Source organism: Aspergillus thermomutatus (assembly GCF_002237265.1).
Source record: "Aspergillus thermomutatus strain HMR AF 39 chromosome Unknown NODE_110, whole genome shotgun sequence".
Lineage (NCBI taxonomy): Eukaryota > Fungi > Ascomycota > Eurotiomycetes > Eurotiales > Aspergillaceae > Aspergillus > Aspergillus thermomutatus.
Window position 1 is genome coordinate 2,759 of NW_020798159.1, and position 21,672 is coordinate 24,430.

The 21,672-nt window shown below is 51.4% G+C and overlaps 8 protein-coding genes across 8 annotated transcripts; 4 read left to right on the forward strand and 4 right to left on the reverse strand.

Moving 5' to 3' along the window:
* Positions 1-290: 290 nt before the first annotated feature.
* Positions 291-6,125, forward strand: CDV56_100648 (HECT-type E3 ubiquitin transferase UFD4; the record flags this gene model as incomplete). The annotated part of the gene is made up of 7 exons (XM_026754267.1): positions 291-577; positions 647-744; positions 808-1,442; positions 1,504-3,127; positions 3,196-5,655; positions 5,713-5,862; positions 5,929-6,125. The coding sequence occupies 7 exons, from the start codon at positions 291-293 to the stop codon at positions 6,123-6,125; spliced, it is 5,451 nt and encodes a 1,816-aa protein (XP_026613926.1).
* A 534-nt stretch (positions 6,126-6,659) lies between these two features.
* Positions 6,660-7,531, reverse strand: CDV56_101627 (PaaI family thioesterase; the record flags this gene model as incomplete). The annotated part of the gene is made up of 2 exons (XM_026755246.1): positions 6,660-6,686; positions 6,749-7,531. 2 exons carry the CDS (start codon positions 7,529-7,531, stop codon positions 6,660-6,662), a joined length of 810 nt encoding a protein of 269 aa, XP_026613927.1.
* A 1,493-nt stretch (positions 7,532-9,024) lies between these two features.
* Positions 9,025-10,331, forward strand: CDV56_101952 (uncharacterized protein; the record flags this gene model as incomplete). The annotated part of the gene is made up of 2 exons (XM_026755571.1): positions 9,025-9,883; positions 10,003-10,331. 2 exons carry the CDS (start codon positions 9,025-9,027, stop codon positions 10,329-10,331), a joined length of 1,188 nt encoding a protein of 395 aa, XP_026613928.1.
* A 261-nt stretch (positions 10,332-10,592) lies between these two features.
* mak5 (ATP-dependent RNA helicase MAK5) lies at positions 10,593-13,052 on the reverse strand (the record flags this gene model as incomplete). The annotated part of the gene is made up of 3 exons (XM_026755791.1): positions 10,593-11,447; positions 11,502-12,740; positions 12,801-13,052. 3 exons carry the CDS (start codon positions 13,050-13,052, stop codon positions 10,593-10,595), a joined length of 2,346 nt encoding a protein of 781 aa, XP_026613929.1.
* Positions 13,053-13,315: 263 nt separating this feature from the next.
* Positions 13,316-14,596, forward strand: CDV56_102530 (tRNA methyltransferase TRM7; the record flags this gene model as incomplete). The annotated part of the gene is made up of 1 exon (XM_026756149.1): positions 13,316-14,596. One exon carries the CDS (start codon positions 13,316-13,318, stop codon positions 14,594-14,596), a length of 1,281 nt encoding a protein of 426 aa, XP_026613930.1.
* A 385-nt stretch (positions 14,597-14,981) lies between these two features.
* On the reverse strand, positions 14,982-18,119 carry CDV56_102739 (sulfite reductase subunit alpha; the record flags this gene model as incomplete). Its single annotated transcript, XM_026756358.1, has 1 exon — positions 14,982-18,119. One exon carries the CDS (start codon positions 18,117-18,119, stop codon positions 14,982-14,984), a length of 3,138 nt encoding a protein of 1,045 aa, XP_026613931.1.
* Positions 18,120-18,602: 483 nt separating this feature from the next.
* CDV56_103173 (uncharacterized protein) lies at positions 18,603-19,365 on the forward strand (the record flags this gene model as incomplete). The annotated part of the gene is made up of 2 exons (XM_026756792.1): positions 18,603-18,641; positions 18,700-19,365. 2 exons carry the CDS (start codon positions 18,603-18,605, stop codon positions 19,363-19,365), a joined length of 705 nt encoding a protein of 234 aa, XP_026613932.1.
* A 244-nt stretch (positions 19,366-19,609) lies between these two features.
* Positions 19,610-20,092, reverse strand: CDV56_103285 (uncharacterized protein; the record flags this gene model as incomplete). The annotated part of the gene is made up of 1 exon (XM_026756904.1): positions 19,610-20,092. One exon carries the CDS (start codon positions 20,090-20,092, stop codon positions 19,610-19,612), a length of 483 nt encoding a protein of 160 aa, XP_026613933.1.
* Between the last annotated feature and the right edge of the window lie 1,580 nt (positions 20,093-21,672).

The window sequence follows — 21,672 nt, forward strand, 5'->3', positions numbered from 1 at the left end:
TTCCGCCATTGCCACCTCTTCTTCCCTGAGGTACATATCATAGCCTACCTTTTCCCCCACTCATCAACTGTTTGCTCGCCGCTACCTTCGCATGATACCCGTTGCTCCCACTCCTTTCTGTGGATGCGGCTTGGCTCCGTCTTCTAATCAGGACTTGGCGACAAAGCCTCGGACACCCATGGACGAGCTCTGCTTTCCACCCTGCTGAACCCACTTTTATCACCCATCTCTTGTCTTCCACCTCTTCCTGAACACCCACTTCTACCTACCGAAAAAAAGCTCAGTTTCTCATGTCCCCCAGAATCACTCGCTCAGCTGCGAGACTTGCTGCAGACTCCCCCTCGTCCGCTGGCTCCGGCCCCTCTTCCTCGATTCCAGCCGCTGGTTCGGCCCCATCCCGAAAACGCAAGGCCCACGCGCACCGTGATCGTTCCCTGGACGTCCCCGAAGATACAAACCCCCAATCTCCTACCCGGAGAACTAAAAGACAGAGGCTCGCATCTCCTCCTCAACCAGCTACCACTGCTTCCACCACCCGACGTGGTACTCGAAATAGGCCAGCAATGTCACAACCAGGGTACGTCATGGGTGTTCCGGGAAACTCATATCAGTAGCGATGTCAAGCTAATCTTTTGTCTGGGCTTAGTCCGTCATCAAACGCCCCGGAGGAAACCACAAAGAAGCAGGCTTCGCCTCCGCCATCGAGGCGAAAGTCCAGCAGAAATCGAGGAAAAGTATCACAAGGTAAGGCCCCACGAAGATAGTGAGAGCGCTGGAAGCTTGAAAACTCATGCATCTTCGGGGCAGATCGTCTCTCAGCCACTCAATCTCCTCCCCCGCGTCGACAGAAGAAGCGCTCGTCAAGAACGAATTCGGATGTGATGATGAGAGAGGCAGAGGAGGAGCTGGAAAGTCATGAGCGGACTGCGAACCGGGAATCTTCCCCGTCGAACGATAGTAATGATGGCACGACTCCCTCCGGCATGGACGATGATGATGCAGATCTGTTTCATAACAGTCTCTTCGGTTCGCGAACTCCGTTAGGGCTCCAGAGCACCCTTCGTGCACTCAGTGGCATGATGTCGGGCATGTCTTCTCGACTGCGAGAGATACTGTGCAATCTCAGAATGAAAGAAGACCCTTCAATCCAGTTGATTGCATTACAAGAACTGTCTGACCTTTTACTTGTATCAAATGAGGACAATCTTTCTGGCCAATTTTCTCCGGATCCCTACGTCAAGGAGTTGGTCTCTTTGATGCAACCTAACCAGTTTGGCGAAGAGAATCCCGAAATCATGCTCTTAGCTTGCCGCTGTTTGGCTAACCTGATGGAAGCTTTACGGGGCTCAGTTGCTAATGTAGTTTACGGCGGAGCTGTTCCCATCCTATGCCAGAAATTACTGGACATCCAGTTCATTGACTTGGCTGAGCAAGCCCTCAGTGTGAGTTTTCCCTGCATACCTGCGAACCGTTATCATTGGGTAAATGTTGACTGTCAATAAGACTTTGGCTAAAATCTCCATTGACTTCCCCGCTTCTATCGTACGAGAGGGCGGCCTGACGGCATGCTTAACTTACCTAGATTTCTTCCCCACAAGTACGCAACGTACGGCGGTGACGACTGCGGCGAATTGCTGCCGTAACCTCCCTCACGATGCGTTTCCCGTTGTCAGAGATGTGATGCCCACGCTGCTGAATGTTCTCTCGAGCAGCGACCAGAAAGTCGTCGAGCAGGGATGTCTTTGTGTGTCGCGAATTGTCGAAAGTTTCAAGTACAAGCCAGAGAAGTTGGAGGAGCTGATTGAACCCGGAATGCTGAGGGCTGTACTCCGTCTGCTGTTGCCGGGAACAACAAATCTTATTGGACCTCATATTCATACCCAGTTTCTTCGCGTCCTGGCGATCACGTCTAAAGCGAGCCCTCGGCTGTCCGTCGAGCTGCTCAAAATGCACGTGGTCGACACCATCTATCAAATTTTAACCGGTGTTTCGCCGCCCGAGAACCTTGAAGCCACGGGTGTTAAGATGGATAGTGTCTTGGTCATGCAGGCTCTTATTCACCGTCCAAGGGAACAGGTCTTCGAAACTCTCAATGTCATTTGCGAACTACTTCCTGAAGTTCCTCCGGGACGACGTGGCCCTTCAGCAGATCGCATGCTGACTCCCTCCATCGAAGATAGCTCAGCCTTCGACCCCAAGCACCTTCAAGGACAGGAATCCGCAGAGAAAAGACGTTCCCTGTTGATGGAATGCAAGGTTGAGCTCAAGCGCTTCGCCATGATCTTGTTGCCCACTCTCACAGACGCTTATTCTAGTACGGTCAATCTTGGGGTTCGGCAAAAGGTCCTCATCGCCCAGCTCAAAATGTTGCACAACCTGGATGCTGGTTTAATAGAGGAGGCTCTGCGCTCCGTTCCATACGCATCATACCTGGCTGCTATTCTTTCACAGAAAGATCATCCATCACTGGTGTCGTTGGCTCTGCGATGCGCCGAACTCCTCTTCAAGCGCCTCGAGCACGTATATCGGTATCAGTTCCATCGTGAAGGCGTCATCTCGGAGATCTTCAAGCTAGCTGAAGCCCCCCTTTCCACTGACAAACATTCGAAGGCGTCCCGCGATACGCCGGCCACCGTTCCTATGGATCTCTCCAGCGATTCACCCCGTGAGCCAAAATCGGTTGCTTCGGAAGACGATGGCCATGAAGAGAGTGGTCGGCATACAGCCGACGAGGACGATGAGCAAGATGATGATCGGGACGAGGAGAATGATGACATTTCTGACTCGGAAAGCTCGTCCTCTTTCTCCGGTCACCACAATACGGCGAGAATGGAAGACGCTACGCAGGACCTTGTCATACGCGATGCACGCGCCTTTGTCGAGCTCTACGAAGCGAGCGAGGGCAAAGCCATGCGAGACAGGGCTTTGCAGATTCTGGCTGAATTGCAAAGTCTCGCAGCAGATATCGAGGATTGCTATCTTGGCGACGGAAACGGCGAAGGGCTCCCGCTTTTCAAGAAATTAGCCTCATACTTCGACGGAGATGCGCTTGAAAGTATCACCAGTGCTGAGTTGCTCAATTCCGGAATCATCAAGGTGCTCTTGGATGTGTTTGGGGATCTACAATGTAAGCTTTTTGTTAATATTCCTCCTGCAGTTATTGACATGGTGACTGATTTTATTCATGCTGGATAGCTTCCTCCATGCGCGACGCTCGTGCCGCTTTCCTGCAAGCCTTCATGGGCTCAACAATCTCAGAGAAAGCCAAAAGTCAAAGTACTGCCACAACCCCATTCAGCGTTTTGATCCAGAAGCTACAAGATTTGCTTAGTCGAACTGAGCATTTTGAAGTCATCACTGTCAGTCACAACTCACTAGAAAACACGCGTAGCAACGCCACCCACATGCTGGGTAAGCAACTCAGACTCAAGCTAGTGGCCGATGAAGATTCGGATATTCCTCGTCCCTATAGAAACATCATGGTCTCGATTCATGCTATCGCGACTTTCAAATCCTTGGATGATTTTCTCCATCCCAGGATAAGTCTGTCAGATCGTCCCAAGGCGTCTCGCAGCCGTGATACGATTCTTTCGCAGATCGCCAGTGCGGCACGTCTCCGCGAACAGCTCGTTGGTGGCGGCGACTTCTCTAGCAGTGACCTGCCAACCCAATCAAAGCCGTCAGGAAGTACTAACCTGGCGTCTCGTCGCGACGAATCAAAATCGCGCGACAAAAAGTCCCCGGTCGGACACCGTGATCTTGCGTCAAGATCCAAACAAGTTGGGAGGCAGTCGAGTGCTCCTGAAGACGAATCCGAGCACGACGACGAGCCATTAGAATGTGCGGACGAGAGGCATTTGAGCGAGGACGAAGAAGACGAGGACGAGGACGGCGATGAGGAGCTCAATGCCATTGTCGACGATCTGGAAGATGACCTATCCGATGACAATCATCACGACCCCACTGCCGTGAACATGGAAGTGGCTTCTACAGGCAAGGTGACAGCACGGAAGGAGGATGGAACTCGTGTGGCGACGCCGTCTCAGTCGACTCCCGCATCCAAGTCATCTTCATTCGCCCCAAATACAGCCGCGAATACGACAGGAAGCAGCTCGCTGGCCACTGCTGGTCGTCCCTTCGCTTCTTACGCGGCCGCTATGACCTCCATCCCTCAAGACTGGCACATCGAGTTCAGCGTAGACGACAAGCCTGTCTCCAGTGATACCACAATCTACCGTGCGGTCCATCACAATCGTGAGCACGCGGATGCTGGGGCAAGGAATGTGTGGTCTGCCATTCACACCGTTAAATTTAGGCGGGTTCCAGGACCACCGCCGCCGGAGCCTTCCACCCTTACGCCCGGCCTCGGAGAAGACTTGTCCGGCAACAGCGCTGAGATGCCGTCCTCTCTGAGCAAAGATTCCACCACAGCGCCGATCCTACGGCTCCTTCGTTCTTTGCACGAGATGAATGTCACTTTAGATGACATACTGGCTGATACCAAAGAGCTTGTAGCACTAAGACCGGAGCCGCTGGCGCAATTCATCAACACCAAGCTCACTGCCAAGCTCAACCGTCAGCTGGAGGAACCGCTCATCGTGGCTAGCAGCTGTCTGCCCAGCTGGAGCGAGGATCTGGCTCGGCTTTTCCCCTTCCTATTCCCCTTTGAAACCCGTCATCTATTCCTTCAGTCAACTGCTTTTGGCTACGCCCGAGCGATGATGAGATGGCAAAATTCCCAGAATGCGGATGACAGCCGGAGCGACCACCGACGCGATGACCGACCGTTCCTGGGACGTCTCCAGCGACAAAAGGTACGGATCTCTAGAAGTCGCATCCTTGAGTCGGCCATGAAGGTCATGGAGCTCTACGGTTCTTCGCCCAGCGTTCTCGAGGTGGAATACTTCGAGGAAGTCGGAACAGGGTTGGGTCCGACTCTCGAGTTTTACTCCACAGTCTCGAAGGAATTCTCCAAGAAGAAGCTCAAGATCTGGAGAGAAAACGATTGCAACAACGACGAGGAGTTTGCCTTTGGCAAGCGTGGCTTGTTCCCGGCTCCCATGAGTGAGGAACAAGCTGCCTCGGAGTCCGGAAAGAAACAGTTGAGCTTGTTCAAAACGCTTGGAAAGTTTGTTGCTCGTTCGATGCTCGACTCTAGGATCATCGATGTCTCTTTTAACCCGGCCTTCTTCCGTATTGCCGATAGCTCTTCCTCGGTGGCTCCGTCTCTGGGGACAGTTAAAGCCGTGGACCAGGATCTTGCAAACTCTCTTCTGTTGCTGAAGCGCTTCGCTAACGCGAAGAGGGCAATTGACTGCGACCGGACTCTGTCGGCCGCAGGGAAGTCGCAAGCTCTGCGCAATGTCGAAATTGACGGTGTCAGAGTGGAGGATTTGAGTCTTGACTTCACTCTGCCTGGCTATCCTTCAGTTGAACTAATCGATAACGGTTCCAACGTTCCTGTGACGATTGAAAATGTTGATCAGTACGTTGACCGAGTGGTCGACATGACACTGGGTAGCGGCGTGCAACGTCAAGTGGAAGCGTTCCGGACTGGATTCTCGCAAGTCTTCCCGTACTCTGCGCTTCGGACTTTCACGCCCAATGAACTCGTCATGCTGTTCGGAAGAGCCGAAGAAGATTGGACTATTGAGAGTAAGTTGCGTTCCATATTTGTGGACCGGGAAGTCGTTACTAACTCCATGCCTTTAGCTCTCATGGATTCCATCAAGGCCGATCATGGATTTAACATGGACAGCAAGAGCGTTCGAAACTTGCTGCAGACAATGAGCGAGTTAGATACGCAGCAACGGCGCGATTTCCTCCAATTTGTCACCGGCAGCCCGAAGCTCCCTATTGGAGGTAAATTGCAGCTTCTCTCTCTGTTTACAGCTGAACAATGGTCACTGACTTCTATCTCTTTTCCAGGGTTCAAGAGTCTCACCCCTATCTTCACCGTTGTCTGTCGTCCCAGTGAACCTCCTTACACTCCCGATGACTACCTTCCCAGCGTCATGACGTGTGTGAACTACCTCAAGCTTCCAGACTACAGCAGCTTGGAAGTTCTTCGAGAAAGGCTGTCTGTTGCTATTCGAGAGGGTCAGGGTGCCTTCCACCTGTCTTGAACTTCGTCACCGTCGATCATTCTGCTTTGGCCTTAAAATCCGTCGCCCCCATGGCTCCCCCCGTGACGTGGGGATATCACACAGTTAACGTCATCTACCATCAAAAACAAAGGAAAACTAATGAAATCCATTGAAAAAAAGAGAAGAGCGTTTCGGACAGCATATTGGTACGGTATCTAGTGGCAGCATCATACCCCTTGGCGATATATTCTCGTGACGACCGACGGGAACCATTCTTTTCTATTAATTCGCCTCTCTTGTCTTGTGAATTTATCAAATTTGCACTTGTTGTTTCTGCGTGTTGATAATCCGGCTTGGTAAGGAGTCCAGAGGGTTCTCAGTTTCGGAAATATCCGCTAGATAGAAATGAAATTATCTGGTCTTGTGTTGATTGATTGTGTTCATTAAGTTCTATTATGCTAACGCCGGGTCTATTTACTCTATCCTTGTCTATGATTCTATTGGTATGGAGACTATTTATTATTAGGAAACAGGGGTACGCAGGGCCTCTTGCAACCGACGAGGTGTTGAGTTTCAGCCTTTGTACAAGGGAACCATGGACTAATGGGTTGAGTCAGTCTGGCAATCATATATGTTGGGACTTATCGTCAATTGCAACATACCTCTGCGAATTTCGGTTCTACGAACAAAGCCTTAGCCTCGGCGACCATAACAGGCTCACTCGCATCGCCAACAGGCGGCAACGAGGTTAACGTGCCCTCGACCCACGCCTTCCGGCCTTCGACCTTGACCGTCTCCGCCCGAAGCACATACAGTCGGTCCGGCAACGCAGGTTTCCGGAAATCCACGTTCAGGTTGGCAGTCATACCCAGACCACTGCGAAACGAAGTCGAAACGCAGCGCGCAAACGCCTCGTCGAACATCACCGTCAGCAGACCGCCATGTACGAAGCCCGGATGACCGCAGAGCTGCGGGCCGATATGGAACACCGACACCATGCGGCTGGTCGTCGTTTCCGCGGCGGTGCGCGGGTTCTTCGCCATCCAGACGTAGGGCGGGACGGTGATCTTGCCTGGGCCAGAGTTTGGGCCTGCGACGAAGTGGTTCGGGCGAAGGCTGGGGTTCATCGCAAGGTGGGGACGGGATTCGATATAGGCGGGATCGCGACGGAGGGCTTGTACGAGGGGTGTTTGGGAGATCAGTTCGTCGATGGGATTGGTTTGAGGGCGGGGATGTTGTGCCGCTGATGCTGTGTGATTGGGGAGAAATGAGGAGGAGCCATCGTCAACGGCGGAACATGTGTGACTCGAGTGATGATCTTGAGCGACGGCTGATGCGCCCTGTATGGATCGTACAGGGAAGTTGCATGTAGATACGGGAGCGACGAGTCTGGTGGTTGGTTTGACTCTGCTCAGGCAGCGGGAGGGCCTTGCAAGCCACGACATGGCGACTTTATGCCAGATTTATCGTCAGTGATGTGTGTGCTTGGTTGAGTTTTGACTAGAATGACAGATCAGTAACCAGTTTGTGTACTTCTTTTGTCGTTCAGCTCTCTTCAACGACTACCCCTCGGTAATCCGCAATCGGAGCAAGTAGAGAGGTATGATATCAACAAATGCAAGGTAGAAAGGAAGACTCACCACGAGCTCATAAAATAACAGTCTATTTCAGTCGATAATTCTCTGCCTTAGATTAAAGCACCAGCAAATCCCCGAGCAGAAATCACAGAATCACAAAATGAAACCCAAGGTCCAGATCCAGGGATTTCCAAAAACTAGCTACATGACTCGGAATCCGGCCCTGACCACCAGCAGAAAAGAAGTGCCGTCATCGGGATTAAATTTGCAGCAATTCTCGAAGAAGATTGGCGGACGAATCCCGAAAGTGGGTAAGTGGGTAAACCTATCGCGGAACCGAAAGAACGAGAATGCAATTTTTGGCGCAGAAACTGGTAATAACTGATAAGATGATCGGCATGCCGAGAGTTTGGTTCTTGATATCGGTTTGCCGAGGCGGGATTTACTGCGAGAGAAGATCAATTATATCTTGCATACAATCTAGTGCAGGAACATTGAGGGTCTGGTGAGATATTAAGATGATGAACTCCGATCAATGTTTGAGAGGCTGTTGAAGGATTTTGTGTATAGGTCATGAGAAGGTGAGGCTAGGGTCATTCTAGTCATACTTCTCATACATTTTTGTAACGTTGTCAAGTATGAACTAAGAACTAAGTGATGGAACATGACAGGATCAAGTACAACCAGATATAGAACCATTATATGATTCATATGAGTTTTACATGCTGTACTATAGGAGAAAAGGATACGGTTGTGTCTAGTGGGGATGAAGCAAAACTCGAGGGAACGAAGTTAGCGATTACTCTCTAACCCTTCTTCCGTAGTTTTTAGGAGTAACGACAAAGGCTCGATTATCTGTCAGTCAAAGACTACAAGAGGAAAGTATCAGAGTAAGTAGAATGAGGACTTGAGATAAGTATGGATGTACCAGGCTATAAGAAACCAAGCTGGGAGTGCTCTCTATATTGGTAAAACTGGGCTTGATAAGGTATTGACTGTATTAAAGATAGTCTAATAGAATGATATATTCCTATAGATCTAACGTTCAAAAGACAGAGTGTAACTGACACAAGAAAAGATCCCAACGAAATGTGTTGTTTAGCTTGATGTCATGTGCTGCTCTCAGTGAAATGGCAAGACTTCTCTTTACTCTTCGCTCAGTCTTCTCTCACCTCAACACTTCATCTCACCTACTCTCCCTTCCCCCTTCTTCATCCATCTTAGACATCTCGAGCTCCTATTCTCTTTCTTCCATCTCTGAGTCTCTTTTACATCTCAGTACCTATACTATTACACAAAGCATGGATGAGGCTAGTTCCGCTGTAATTCTCGACATCTTACGCGAGGATACCAGAAATATCATGGACCGAAACAAAGGCAAACAGGTGGCTGGACAATTGTCAGACCAAGAACTAGCTTTCCACTTCTGGCAAGAAGAACTAGATAACTACAACCGATCCCTCGAGGACCAACGACTTGCCAGGAGCATCGCGCGAGCTGTGGTAGATGATGGCGTTGCCGTAACGAGAGCGCAGCAGGAAGAGCTCCGTGCTTCTGACGATCATAGACTCGCCCTCGAATTGTCTGGACATCCTGTACCCCCATCGCAGCCCCACGATCAATCAATCGCGGTCCAACTTTCTGCAGACAAAGCAAAGGACTTCATTGATTTGACACTATCAAACACCGATTTCGAATTTGTCTCCACGAGAGATGCCAGCCAGCACGCGCAGGCTGAGAGCTCCAAGGACCCTGAGCGTCGTTGCATCACTGCATATTCCGATGAGGAGCCTCTTTATGAATGTGCTGTGTGCACAGAACTTGTTCCGTCGACGAATACAGTCCAAGCGCCTTGCCGCCACATATACTGTCGGACCTGTGCCGTGAGACTTTTCCAGGATTCTATGACTGATGAGTCGCTGTTCCCACCTCGTTGCTGCAGGAAGGAGATTCCACTCTCTCTTGTCAGCGGGTTCCTCGGCTTGGCTCGAAGCCAGGAGTTTGAGGAGAAGGCCATCGAGTTCAGCGACCTGCACCGTACCTATTGTTCCAATCCCTCCTGCTCCAAATACATCTTTCCGTATCCGCATCTTGTGTCTTCCTACATCGGTACATGCAGTCATTGCTCCTCCCGAACATGCATGCGCTGCAAGAGGCCCGCGCACGAGGGTGACTGCCCCGACGAAGACGAAGAGGTCCTCCAACTGGCCGAGCGCGAGGGTTGGCGGCGTTGCTTCCAATGCCGAAATATGATAGAGCTTGGAACAGGCTGCAATCATATCACGTAAGTTTATTTTTCACCTTCATGCAGAGTTTGACTCTAACCATATAACGTTTAGCTGTCGGTGCGGTGCGGAGTTTTGCTATACCTGCGGTACGAAATGGCGCCAGTGTCGATGCGAGCTTTGGGACGAGAACAGACTGGTGGATCGAGCCCGTTATCTCGTTGACCGAGGCAGGGACCCCGCTCAACCAGTTCAACCGGAGAGGCCAGAGCAGGTCCAGGAGATGGTACAGCTGTTGCTGGAACGGCACGAATGCGACCACGAAGAGTTCTGGCCACGCATTCCGGGGTCTCATCGATGCGAGGAGTGCCATGATCGTCTTCCGAACTATATCTTGCAATGTGGACAGTGTGGGATTCGAGCTTGTCGGAGATGCAAGCTGAACCGACTGTAAGGATCCGCGTCAGCATGACAGGAGTCTCATGAGGATGACAGTATTACGATACTCTGTCTGTTTGATGTCTGGTGGATATGATGATATTGTAAAGGTAGAGAGCCTTATGATAGCTTGAACACTCACGGGTGCGATGTTGTCTGACGCTGTTTGCTACCACAGCGGTTCATAAAGAACGCATATTATTGAGACTGAAATCGAATGTAATGGTTCAAGGCAGTTAATGTTTGGTATAATATATACATACAGCTTAAAAGTCCAGTGGATCGACCGGCCCCAGGAACGAAGTATTGCCTTCCCCACGGAGCAATGCCTCGATATCCACACGGCCAGCAGTCAGATACCGCTCGCTAACGCCCACATTCACACGCTGGGAAAGCAACTGCTTCAATTCCGCTCGCAACCCTGCCAGCTCGGCCTTACTAACACTCCCTACCTCCTTTTGCTTCTGCTGACGACCACGGCCGCGACCACGCCCTTTGCCGTTGGCCTCGTCGAACTCCTCGCTGTCGTACTCAACGCCCAGGTCTTCCGCGGCGTTGCGCAGCCAATTGTCCTCTGCTGAGATCTTCTCCTTGGCTATATTAGCATCCGTGATGCGGCTGGCGAGGGTAACCCGGGACTTGACGCGTGACACGACACGACGGTCCAGCTCCAATGATTCCAGCGGCAGCTTTTTGCCATTTGCCATGTTGGCATGCACCTTGGCAGCGAGACGGACAACACCGACCATCTCGTCGGGTCCGCAGATGATGACGCTCTTACCAGAGGCGCCAGCACGAGCTGTGCGGCCGGAGCGGTGAACGTAGGCATCTGCTGTTCGGGGTGCATGGTAATGGATGACAAGGTCTATGCCTTTGATGTCGAGACCGCGGGCAGCTACATCAGTGGCGATTAGGATAGAACTGGGATCGGATGAGGGTGAAGAGAAACGTTCGACCGAACGAAGTCGTGCCTTTTGGGCCATTGATGAATGAAGGGCAAGGGCTGGGAGTTGGAGAGTCTGTAGGAGTTGAGTGAGACGACGGACGGCAGAGATCGAGTTGGTGAAGACGAGTGTTCGGTGTTTGGGGTGGTATAGAAGTAGTGTATAGAGGAAAAGATCCTGAAAAGTCGTTAGTCCTAGATTCTACATTACCAGACCTCAACGAGAACTCACTTTTTCCATGGCGCCACATTCGACAATTCCCTCTTTGAGGTTGTCGGCCATCTGCGAGACGGGGTTCATATCGATGAACTTGGGCTTCTCCTCCCGGAAGTTCAGCTTTTGCAGGAGGTAATCCATGGATTCTTTCTTATCCATAACATCTCCTCCGGTCCACTTCCCTTTACCAGCCAACTTCTGTTGCAGATCGCGGTGGAAGGTGGCGGAGAAAACCAATGTTTGTCTTTCAGAGCTAGGATCAGATCCCTCTTCAGATGCTTGATTCTCACCATCTGGAACCTCACCATCCTCGACGCGGTCCAGAGCGCTCAGAATCTCTTCAACCTCTTTGAAGTGACCCTCACTCAGAAGGCGATCGGCCTCGTCAACAACCAGGAATTTAATCTGCTGCATCTTCCGGATCAACCCCTGCCCGGTGCTCAAAATCTCCCATACTCGACCCGGTGTTCCGATCACGATATCGGCACTGGACAGTAGACGTTGCTGCTTTTGCACCGAGAGCCCGCCAGTCAAAAGCGCTATGCGTGCATTAACACCCGGAGCTTGGGCGATCAGCTCCCCGATATGCTTCGACAACTGATGAGCAAGCTCTCTGGTGGGTGACAGTATCAGAGCGATTGGAATTGAGTCTTTTTCTGACTTCTTGCCTTCCCCTGCTCTGACATCATCACGATTCTTCTCCAGGTAATGTTCGAGGATGGGAATACCAAATGCCAGCGTCTTTCCGGAACCCGTAGAAGCCTTTCCAACAACGTCATGTCCCTCCAAGATCTGAGGTATGCAAGCCTCTTGTACTGATGTCGGAGAGGCGAATTTCATCTTGGACAGACCGGTGAGTATTTCGGGAGAGAGACCCAATGAGTCCCAACCAGATACATCGACTCCATCATCCTCTTCCGCATCTTGAAGAGCGGAAAACGAAAGGCCAGCTTTAATGCCCGTATCGTGCTGAATTGCCGAACCTTTCTCCTTCTGTTCCTTCTGTTCCTTCTTCGCAACTTGAGCTTCTTTCTTCTTTGCATCCCTGGCTTCCTTCTTGTCGGCATTCTTCTCGATTTTCTTATCCGCCTTCGTGTCTGACTTTTCAGGTTCCTCTACGGCGGGTGAGGAATTGTTTTCTGGCTGGTCAGCGTCATCGTCGCTGAAGCCTGACCATTCGTCATCGTATTTAGGTTCCTCATGCTCTGGCGCCTTCTTTTTCAAAATAGACTTCTTCGGTTTTCCAGCAACAGCCTGGTATCGTTGCGTGTCAATGGATCATTCTTCAACCAGTCAGCATGCGTTTCAACGTACCTTGAATCGAACCTCTCCATTGCCCGAACCTCGCACTATATCAACACCTTCGATTTCCTCCAGACCAAAAAATCCTCCAGCATCCTCAAGACGGTCAGGAAGAGCTACTTCCCTCCAGTTCAGCTCATCCGCGCCGACGATACCATCCCAGCCGTCGTCCGGATCAGGTGCGGCCGTCGAGTTCTCAGCCTTCTTCCGCTTTTTGGCATGAAAGGTCGAGCTTTTCGAGTCACGCTGTCTTTTTTGGCCCATGATTTCCAATGTCGACCTGAACGGTGCCAGGCGGGAGAAACGTGGCTTGCGACACGAATCAATGGAAGCGGTGATGATCTTTTTTGCTCACGGAGATGAAAAAAAGCGGCAGAAAAGAGGCCCGCCTTTTTGCGGATTTTAATCTTATCGCTTCATCTCCCCCACATTGAATTTCTGTCAGAGATCCAGCTGGGGGCCAATTGATATATCCACACTACCTTGCAATTCCGGGACTTGTGGCCCATTGCTATCAATTCGTGAAAATGGGAAAATCCTCCAAGGATAAACGTGACGCCTACTATCGACTCGCAAAGGAACAAAACTGGCGTGCCCGTTCCGCTTTCAAACTGATTCAGATCGATGAACAATTTGATCTGTTCGAACATGAAAACCCCGAGAAAGTGACACGAGTCGTTGACCTTTGCGCCGCTCCCGGAAGTTGGAGTCAAGTTCTCAGTCGAGTTCTGATCAAGGGAGAGAGCTTTGGCCGGCGGGCATGGATCGAGAAAAAGCGAAAAGAGCGCGAGGCGTTGAGAAGAATCGATCATGGATCGGAAGGTGAGGGGCCAACTGAAGAAGCGGGGAACGACGAAATCGCCCAGTTGAAGCCCAGAAGGAACGTGAAAATCGTCTCAATTGACCTTCAACCCATGGCGCCATTGGAAGGTATCACAACGCTTCAAGCCGACATCACGCACCCGTCTACGATCCCTCTGCTCCTTCGTGCCCTCGATCCTGAAGCTTACGAATCGGCATCCTCCTCCTCCCCTTCGGCCATCCAACAACCTCACCCTGTCGATCTCGTCATCTCTGACGGTGCACCGGACGTCACCGGCTTGCACGATCTGGACATCTACATTCAGTCACAGCTCCTCTACTCCGCATTAAACCTGGCAGTGGGCGTCTTAAGGCCAGGAGGCAAATTCGTAGCCAAGATCTTCCGAGGCCGCGACGTCGACCTCATCTACGCACAGCTCCGGACGGTATTTGAGAAAGTGAGTGTTGCGAAGCCGAGAAGCAGTCGCGCGAGCAGTTTAGAAGCCTTCGTGGTTTGCGAGGGCTTTATTCCTCCAGCCATCCATGACGGGTCGGTCGGCATGGAAGCCTTGAAGAACCCTCTCTTTGGCGGCGCAGCAGTGCCACATCCCGTGTCCGCGGATGGCAACATCGGAGTCGAAGTGGCCGACGAGGATATTGTATCACCAAGAGAGACAGTCGCACTTTCGGAAGCAGCGACGATATCTGCATCTAAACCAAACCAACAAACTCAAACTTGCATGCTTCATCCACAATCTTCAATCCCGTCCCTGGCAAACAAGCCCCAGCGTTTCGCCGTCGAAAACAGATGGATTCCCCCATTTATTGCCTGTGGCGATCTTTCTTCCTGGGACTCTGATGCTTCATACTCCTTGCCCCCGGACTATGTCAACTTGGATCCTGTTCAGCCACCTACGGCACCGCCTTATCGGCGAGCATTAGAGCTACGGAAAGAAAAAGGTGGAGCTTATGGTAAGACGAAGTTGGGAGCCGTGGGAAGAGCGTAGGTACTTTGGAAGGACCATGTCCATTTCATTTTTCATTGTTTACAATACTTTTCTCTTTCCTACCTCTACATGAATACGCGTTTGTCTTGGGGGAAAGAAGGTGTTGGCGTAAGCCTTGTGCTATCAGTTGGGTCTACATTGCAGGTATAGAGGAATAGAGCAGATACCCTTTGGATTCCGGGTGGATATTTGAAATGCAATTAGAGTCTATGGAAATGACATGGGTTGAAGAATTGTCATCGAAGAAATCCAAGTCTATCGTTGAGTCTCATGGTGGAAGCGCTAAACTTAAGTGGGACAAATGGGTCATCACATCGTGCACACTGGTAGGGGGTGTAGCAACCGTAGCGGAAATCTCAACAGAATTTTTCCAAACGAAATCCATCTAGTAGACTTCAAGAACATATCTCTCCTCATCCTTGAGTTTCTCGATCTCCTTGCGAGTATCGACCTTCTTGCCTGTGTTCTTGGCCTCGGTGGCAATCGCCTCCTCCAGCACGGCAGTCACATCAGGAACTGGCCAGGTGGGACCGCAGAGGTAGAAGGCACCCTCTTCCCGGATGTAGGCCTGGATAATTTCTGGCAGAGTCTCGCGCATGCGATCCTGGATGTAAATCTTCTCAGGCTGATCACGAGAGAAGGCACGGCCAAGAAGGGTGATGACACCGGCTTCCTGGTAAGCCTCCCATTCTTCACCATAGCAGTACTCCTCGCGCTGGTGACGGGATCCCATGTACAAGAGAACCGCACCGATCTCCTTGCCCTGTGCCTTCTCGAGGGCACGGTGCTGCACGAAGGCACGGAAGGGAGCAAGACCCGTTCCAAGACCGGCCATGATGAGGGGCTGAGTGGACTTGGGTGGCAACTTCATCACGCTGGACTTGACGCTGACCGTGACCGGAGTGCCGGGTTGAAGTCGGCTTAGGTACCGGGTGGCGAGACCGAAGCGGTCGCGGCCACGGGGATCAACCCAGTTGACAGCAACGATCATGAGGGCAACCGAGGTGGGCGTCACCTTCTGGCAGGAAGCGATGGAGTACTCGCGGCGCTTCAGAGGACCGACGATGCGGATCAGGTCGTGGAAGTCAGGATGAGCTGAGGGGTACTCAAGCAGGACATCGGCGAAAGTGATGGTGTCAACTTCGGCACGGCGCTTGAACTCCACGGCACCTTCAGGACCACCCAGGGTGAGAAGGTCAATCTTCTCCTTCTCGTCGGTAGCGAATTCCGCGAGGGCTTCGTAGAAGCGCTTAGGCGGCCGGCCGAAGATATCAACGTTTTGAACCAGAGCCTGGTAAACGGTGCGATTCTCAAGAACGGCTGGGTCCTCGCGGCTAGGAACACCAACAACATCGTCGGGATTGAGACCATAGAATGCAATGAACTCTGAAATGTCTTGAGGATCATTTTCAGCGTGCACACCCAGGGCTTCGCCAATATCGTACTTAAGACCAGAGTCACCGAGATCGAACTCAATGTGGAAGATGTTTCGATCATAAGTGACGGGGGTCAAGCGTCTGTTCTCCTTGACGTGAACGGTGAAAGTCTTCGTGGCCGTTTCGGGGCGAAGAGCTGTCTTGGTGCCATAAGCCTCCTTGAATGCGAGACCCTTGGCTGCAGCCTGCCAATCATTGAGGAGAGGAGCTGGCTCCGCTTCATCCTTATCGAAGGGGACGAAGCTGTTGATGGAGATATCCTTGGGAAGCTGAGAAGCCTCAGTTCCCTCTTCGGAAGTCTTCCAAGCCTCAGGGATCTCGATCTGACGGAGAAGCTTGTCAAGGTCTTTGGTGACATTCTCAAGAGCCTCGGGGTTCCTAATGATCGAAGAAAGCTTCTTTATGCCAACGGCTTCCTGAGAGGGAAGTGCTACTCTAAGGAAGGCTGACTGGAGGATGACGGATTCAGGAGCAGAGTCACCGGCAGCCGATGGATCGACGACGTAGAGAGAAATTCCACGCTGAGCAACGGCCTGTCTGAAGCCCAAGGGCAGTTTCTTTTCTAGCTCATCGTCCTTGACGCCAGGGGCGTTGATGATGACTTTGCCATTGTCCTTGATGGAAGCGGCAATGTCGATATCTCCAAGAAGCTTGATGTCTCCAACGTATGTCGTGTCCGCAGCAGTAATAGCATAAGGAGCATCGAGAATCTTGGAGCTCTTGCGAATGTCGATACGGACGGCTCCTCCCTGGACAAGGTTGTCATGAGACTTAGATGTTGTGACATTGCTGGCCGAATCAGCAGCAAGGGCCTCAGAGAGAACAGCAGCAGCAGATTCGCAAGCAGAGCTGTCGACATCCCAAAAAGTGTACTCCTGCACGGTAGCAGGGTCGATAAGCTGAAGAGGGGCGCTTTCGCCGTTGGCCTGAACAATGGGCTTTTCGGAGATGAGTTGGAAGGCAGCGGCGGTGTTTATCAGGTTCCAACGCTGAGAGCGAGGGTATTTGATGTCGATGCAGGTAGGCGCATATTCCCGACCAGAAGCAAAGGTCAACGCCGCAAGCACATCTTCGTAAAGGGCGGAGCGGACACCTTGCTCTTGCACAGCTTGCTCATTGGTAACCTGACCAAGGACGCCCACAGTCTTGGTCGACTGGGGGAGAACACGCAGGAATTCCTCCTCAACGAAGGGACGGTAAACGCGCACATTGACAACACCGACGCGGGCACCGTCCTTTGCCAACGAGCGAGCAACTTGCGCAGTGAGAGACGCCTCGACGGTACCGAAAGCAACCAGAACAGAAACGGGTTCGGCGTGACCGTGGTATTCGAAAAGACCATAGTCTGTGCCAAGCTCGCCGTTCAGAGACGTGAGCAAGTCCAGAACCTTTCCTTGGGTGTCAAGGTGACGGTTACGGGACTCATCCAAGGTCTTGCGAATGGTCTCGTAGGTGCGCGCAACGCCCGCCTGATCCAGAACATCAATGACACGGGTGTTCTCACGGCCAACGCGGACACCGTCATAGATGTGAACAGAGGGCAGGACGGAAGCGAGGAGGGTCGTGAGCAGCGCCATATGCTGAGCCTCATGCACGGAGGCACTTGAAACAAGACCCAGGCCAAGCTCTTCAGCAAGAGAGAGCGCGGAGGCATAATCCGAGAGCAGCCCGTCCTCACCGGCGTAATCAACGGCGGCAACGTGCGCAGCAACAGGGCTAGCGACTGAATACAAAAGAGATAGCTGCTCCAGAGCCGAGCGCATGTAGGGCAGAGTGGCCGAAGAAGCAACGATACCCTGAGGGACATGGCGCTTCTTCAGATCGAAATCTTGAGAGAAGAGATAACCGAGGGCGATGTTACCAGCACCCTGGCGGGTCTCCATAGCCTTGATGACGGTAGATTCGCCATTGGCATTGGTTTCCTGACGCGACGCCCATTCACGCAGGGCGTTGTCCAGCTCGAAAGACTCAGGGGAATAGGAGAAGATCTTGTCGCTGAGGATGTAGGCGACTTGTTGGATCAACGTTTGGGCAGTGACATATGTAGGGCCACCGAGTGTAGACAAAGATGGTGAAGGAGAGCCCATCTTGAGGTTTTCTTGTCTGGGTACCGGACACACTCAGCCGACACCTTACAGATGACAAGAGGAAGACAAAGACGAAGGAATGACCACACCAGGCTGAGGAGGGGGACAATGGGAATAAGAAGACGGATTTGGAGTATAGAAAATGTCCAGAGGGCCTTGCCAAAAGCGGTTAGCGGCAATCACGCAATTTCTTATCGATAAATATCTCCAGCGGCAAATTGGGGGAGAATCCTCCATCTTCGGACTCTCCCCGCATTAGTCAGATCTCATGCACTCAGCACGTGCATGATAGTGCCTGGGGCATCAACAGCCCCATCTGAGTCTAGCCCCAGTTCGTACGTCATTTGATCGCGCCTGAAGAATGTTATCTCTAGATCTCTAAAAGCCATGTCCCTTGTGTTTTGATCAGGCACATTGTACATACATACTCTGTACAGCCTACGCTTCTGATACCAGCGCTGCCATTGTATATATCCGAACATCATGGCGAATGTGGCTTTGATAGGGGCTACTGGGATGGTGGTAAGATCACTCTTCGCCACATGCGAATCTCCTCCTCACTCAACCTTCAAAATCCTAGGGCAGTCACATCCTCACTAGCCTTCTCGAAAATTCCGCTGTAGCTCGGGTAGATACGATCTCCCGCCGCACTCCATCCACTGCTGCCGCCGCTCCTCAGACAAAACTCACCACCTTTGTATCCGATGATACATCTCGCTGGGCTGGCCAGCTCTCTTCTCTCACTCCAACTCCATCCATCTTCATATCCGCCTTTGGCACTACTCGTGCTGCTGCTGGTGGGTTCGAGAACCAATACAAGGTGGAGCATGGTCTGAATGTAGAAATGGCTCGCGCAGCGCGCGATGCCGGTACAAAAGTCTATGTCCTGATCTCGTCTAGCGGAGCGAGTAAGACGTCATCTTTCGCGTATCCCCGTATGAAAGGGGAGATTGAAGAGGATGTGAAGGCCCTGGGATTCGAGAGAACGGTGATTTTGCGCCCAGGTCTGATCTCCGGCCAACGGGAGGAGAGTCGACCAGCGGAAGCGGCATTCCGGTTCATTGCTGGCATTGCCGGGAAGGTTCATTCGGGATTGAAAGATGGGTGGGCTCAGGATGCAGACGTTATTGCTCGAGCAGCAGTCAATGCAGGCCTCAAGGCTCTGGACGGTGATGTTCCTCCTGGTAGCGAGAAAGTATGGGTCTTGGGCGGCAGTGACATCATCAAATACGGAGGGAAACAATAGCTTCAGTCTGCACCAACCTCGATGAAGGCATAATTGTTTGATATATCCTCTTTATTATCGTTGTATTTTATGAGTTACTGGATATACGCGAGAAGGTATCTGCTTTTAGATGTTCTTTGCCGTTCAGTGAGAGTATTGCTTCCGAAGCATATATTGCGAACGTTATGTGACAAGGTCAAAGTGTATCCATGCCGGGTCTGCCAGCCACGCCTCGCGCCTTGAGTTCCTTAACAAAAGACTGCACTTATTTTCTACCTCCCACGTGTACCTCCTTTCCCTTCCTCGGCGATCCTCTCCTGCTTGGTCCCGCCTTCTCCGCGTTGTGGTCCGGGCCTCCTTCTTGCGGATCGCGTGCTCCACTAACATCTTTGTTCGCAGGACTTACGTCCAAGGGATTGCTGACTTTGCCTCCCTGATTGGTTTCCTGCTCGGCTTGATCGATTTCGCTTTCGGGGGAAGTGGTATTTGGATCGTAGGCCGCGTGATGGCTCGCGACTTCATTGTCGGTACCGGTCTTTGTGGTCTCAGATCGCTGGGGATCTAGTTCGTTTCTGTCATGTATTCTTGGCTGTTCTTCGGATGCCCGCAAGCATGGGAGCGAGCGAAAAGCTCTCCTCTGTCGCACGGCAGTGACGGGTGTCTGAAAGGCTGGCTGGAATCGGACTCGCCGGGCGATTCTGGCGGCATTGTGGCCCAATTGACCAACCGATATGAAGCTCTTGAGCATCGTCATGATAAAAGATTGATCAAGATATTTATTTCACGGTCTAAGTGGATAAAGTGTAGGAACAAGGCTGGTTTCTTAAAGCTGGAAGACTAAAACCACCAATTGTAGAAGAAGATGGGCCGCCTTATCACTAGATCACAATTAGTTTTAAGCAAATCTTTCTCAGGCATCTCTTCTGAAAACTTGCCTTTCTAAGTCTTGGACGTATAATGATTTGAGATATTAAAAGGAGTTGAAAAGAGACCGTGTCGAGTCGACGCTTTTTGTTCATCAATCATGTTGACGTCATCCCTCTCCAGGGTGTCTTAGAAACCTGCTCTGCCACGTGATGACGGTGGTACACACTTCTTGATCAAGGGTTTTCCATTCCAAGTATGCAGCTTGCAAGCGAAGGTTGCCCTATTAGTTGAGAGTTGCATTTTGTTTCTATTCCTTTGGCCGTATCCAAAGCAAGCTACACAGATGGCGCAGCAATTATTTTCTTGAACAGTGATAGGATCTAACGGGAGAGAAGGATACATTTGATGAAAGTAGAAGCACAACTGTTCAGCCAGACTTCATCAATTAGTCCTGGCTTGGCTGAGTAGGGAGATTACTGACTTCCATCGCGAAACTGAGACTACGACGCACCCACGATTGGCGAGCTGATGACTTGATAACAAATCTAACCCGTTCAACCACGTCAATCTGTTGGAAACATCACCTGAGCGATACTACGGTGCAGGCGTCGAAGTTACTATAACTGTCTGGGGATTCGGTACGCTCATGCGTCTCCGCAGAGCCGTCCAGGCGCCGATATCGACTTACTCTCAAGCCCAATTTCGGTAAATCAGGAACCGCCGAAGAACCATTTGGGTTCGCTCGCATATCAGCATCACTAGGCGCTAGGTGCCCTTATTCCATCTCTTGAGCGTAAGCTGCTCGAGGTGTTGACTTGGCCACTTGACTGGAGTAGACAAGGGCTCCTCTTCTCACGGGCCGAATGAGGCAACAGTAATATGTCCAATTCACGGCTCTCAGAATGGGAGTGAAAGCACCTAAGTGGACTCTTGCAGGAGGGAACTTGCATATGCGACCTAGCATTTATTAATGTCCAATTGGCACTGTCCTGTTTGTCAGCCAATCATGTTTTCACTCAGACATTCTGAGCTCCAAATTTGCAGCCGGCACCTAAGTAGGGTGTTCTTTTAGCTGCATAAAGCTGTCAGCGAGTGCAGAGCGCTGATTGGACACAGCCGAATGATGGTTTTTCGCATGCATTCTACCATTAGCCAATACATTTGCGTAGGTATAACACGGCGGAAATGCACTCTCACCTTAAAATTTCGCTGCTGAGAATAACAGTTTCGATTTGCTACCTGCAAAAAACCCACTGCTTGAATGTGCAGGAGCCTCCGTCGGCTTTGTGATCACGGGACCAGATGAACCCGGTATGATGGGAAGTACATGTGTGTCGTAAAATTCAATTTGAACGTCGATGGGACGTATTCAAAGAGCTCCAAGAGGCTCGTACTGACCATTTGCATCAATGCCAACCAGGTTAAACCTGTCAGACTCCCACACGAGGGAGGAACTTGGCT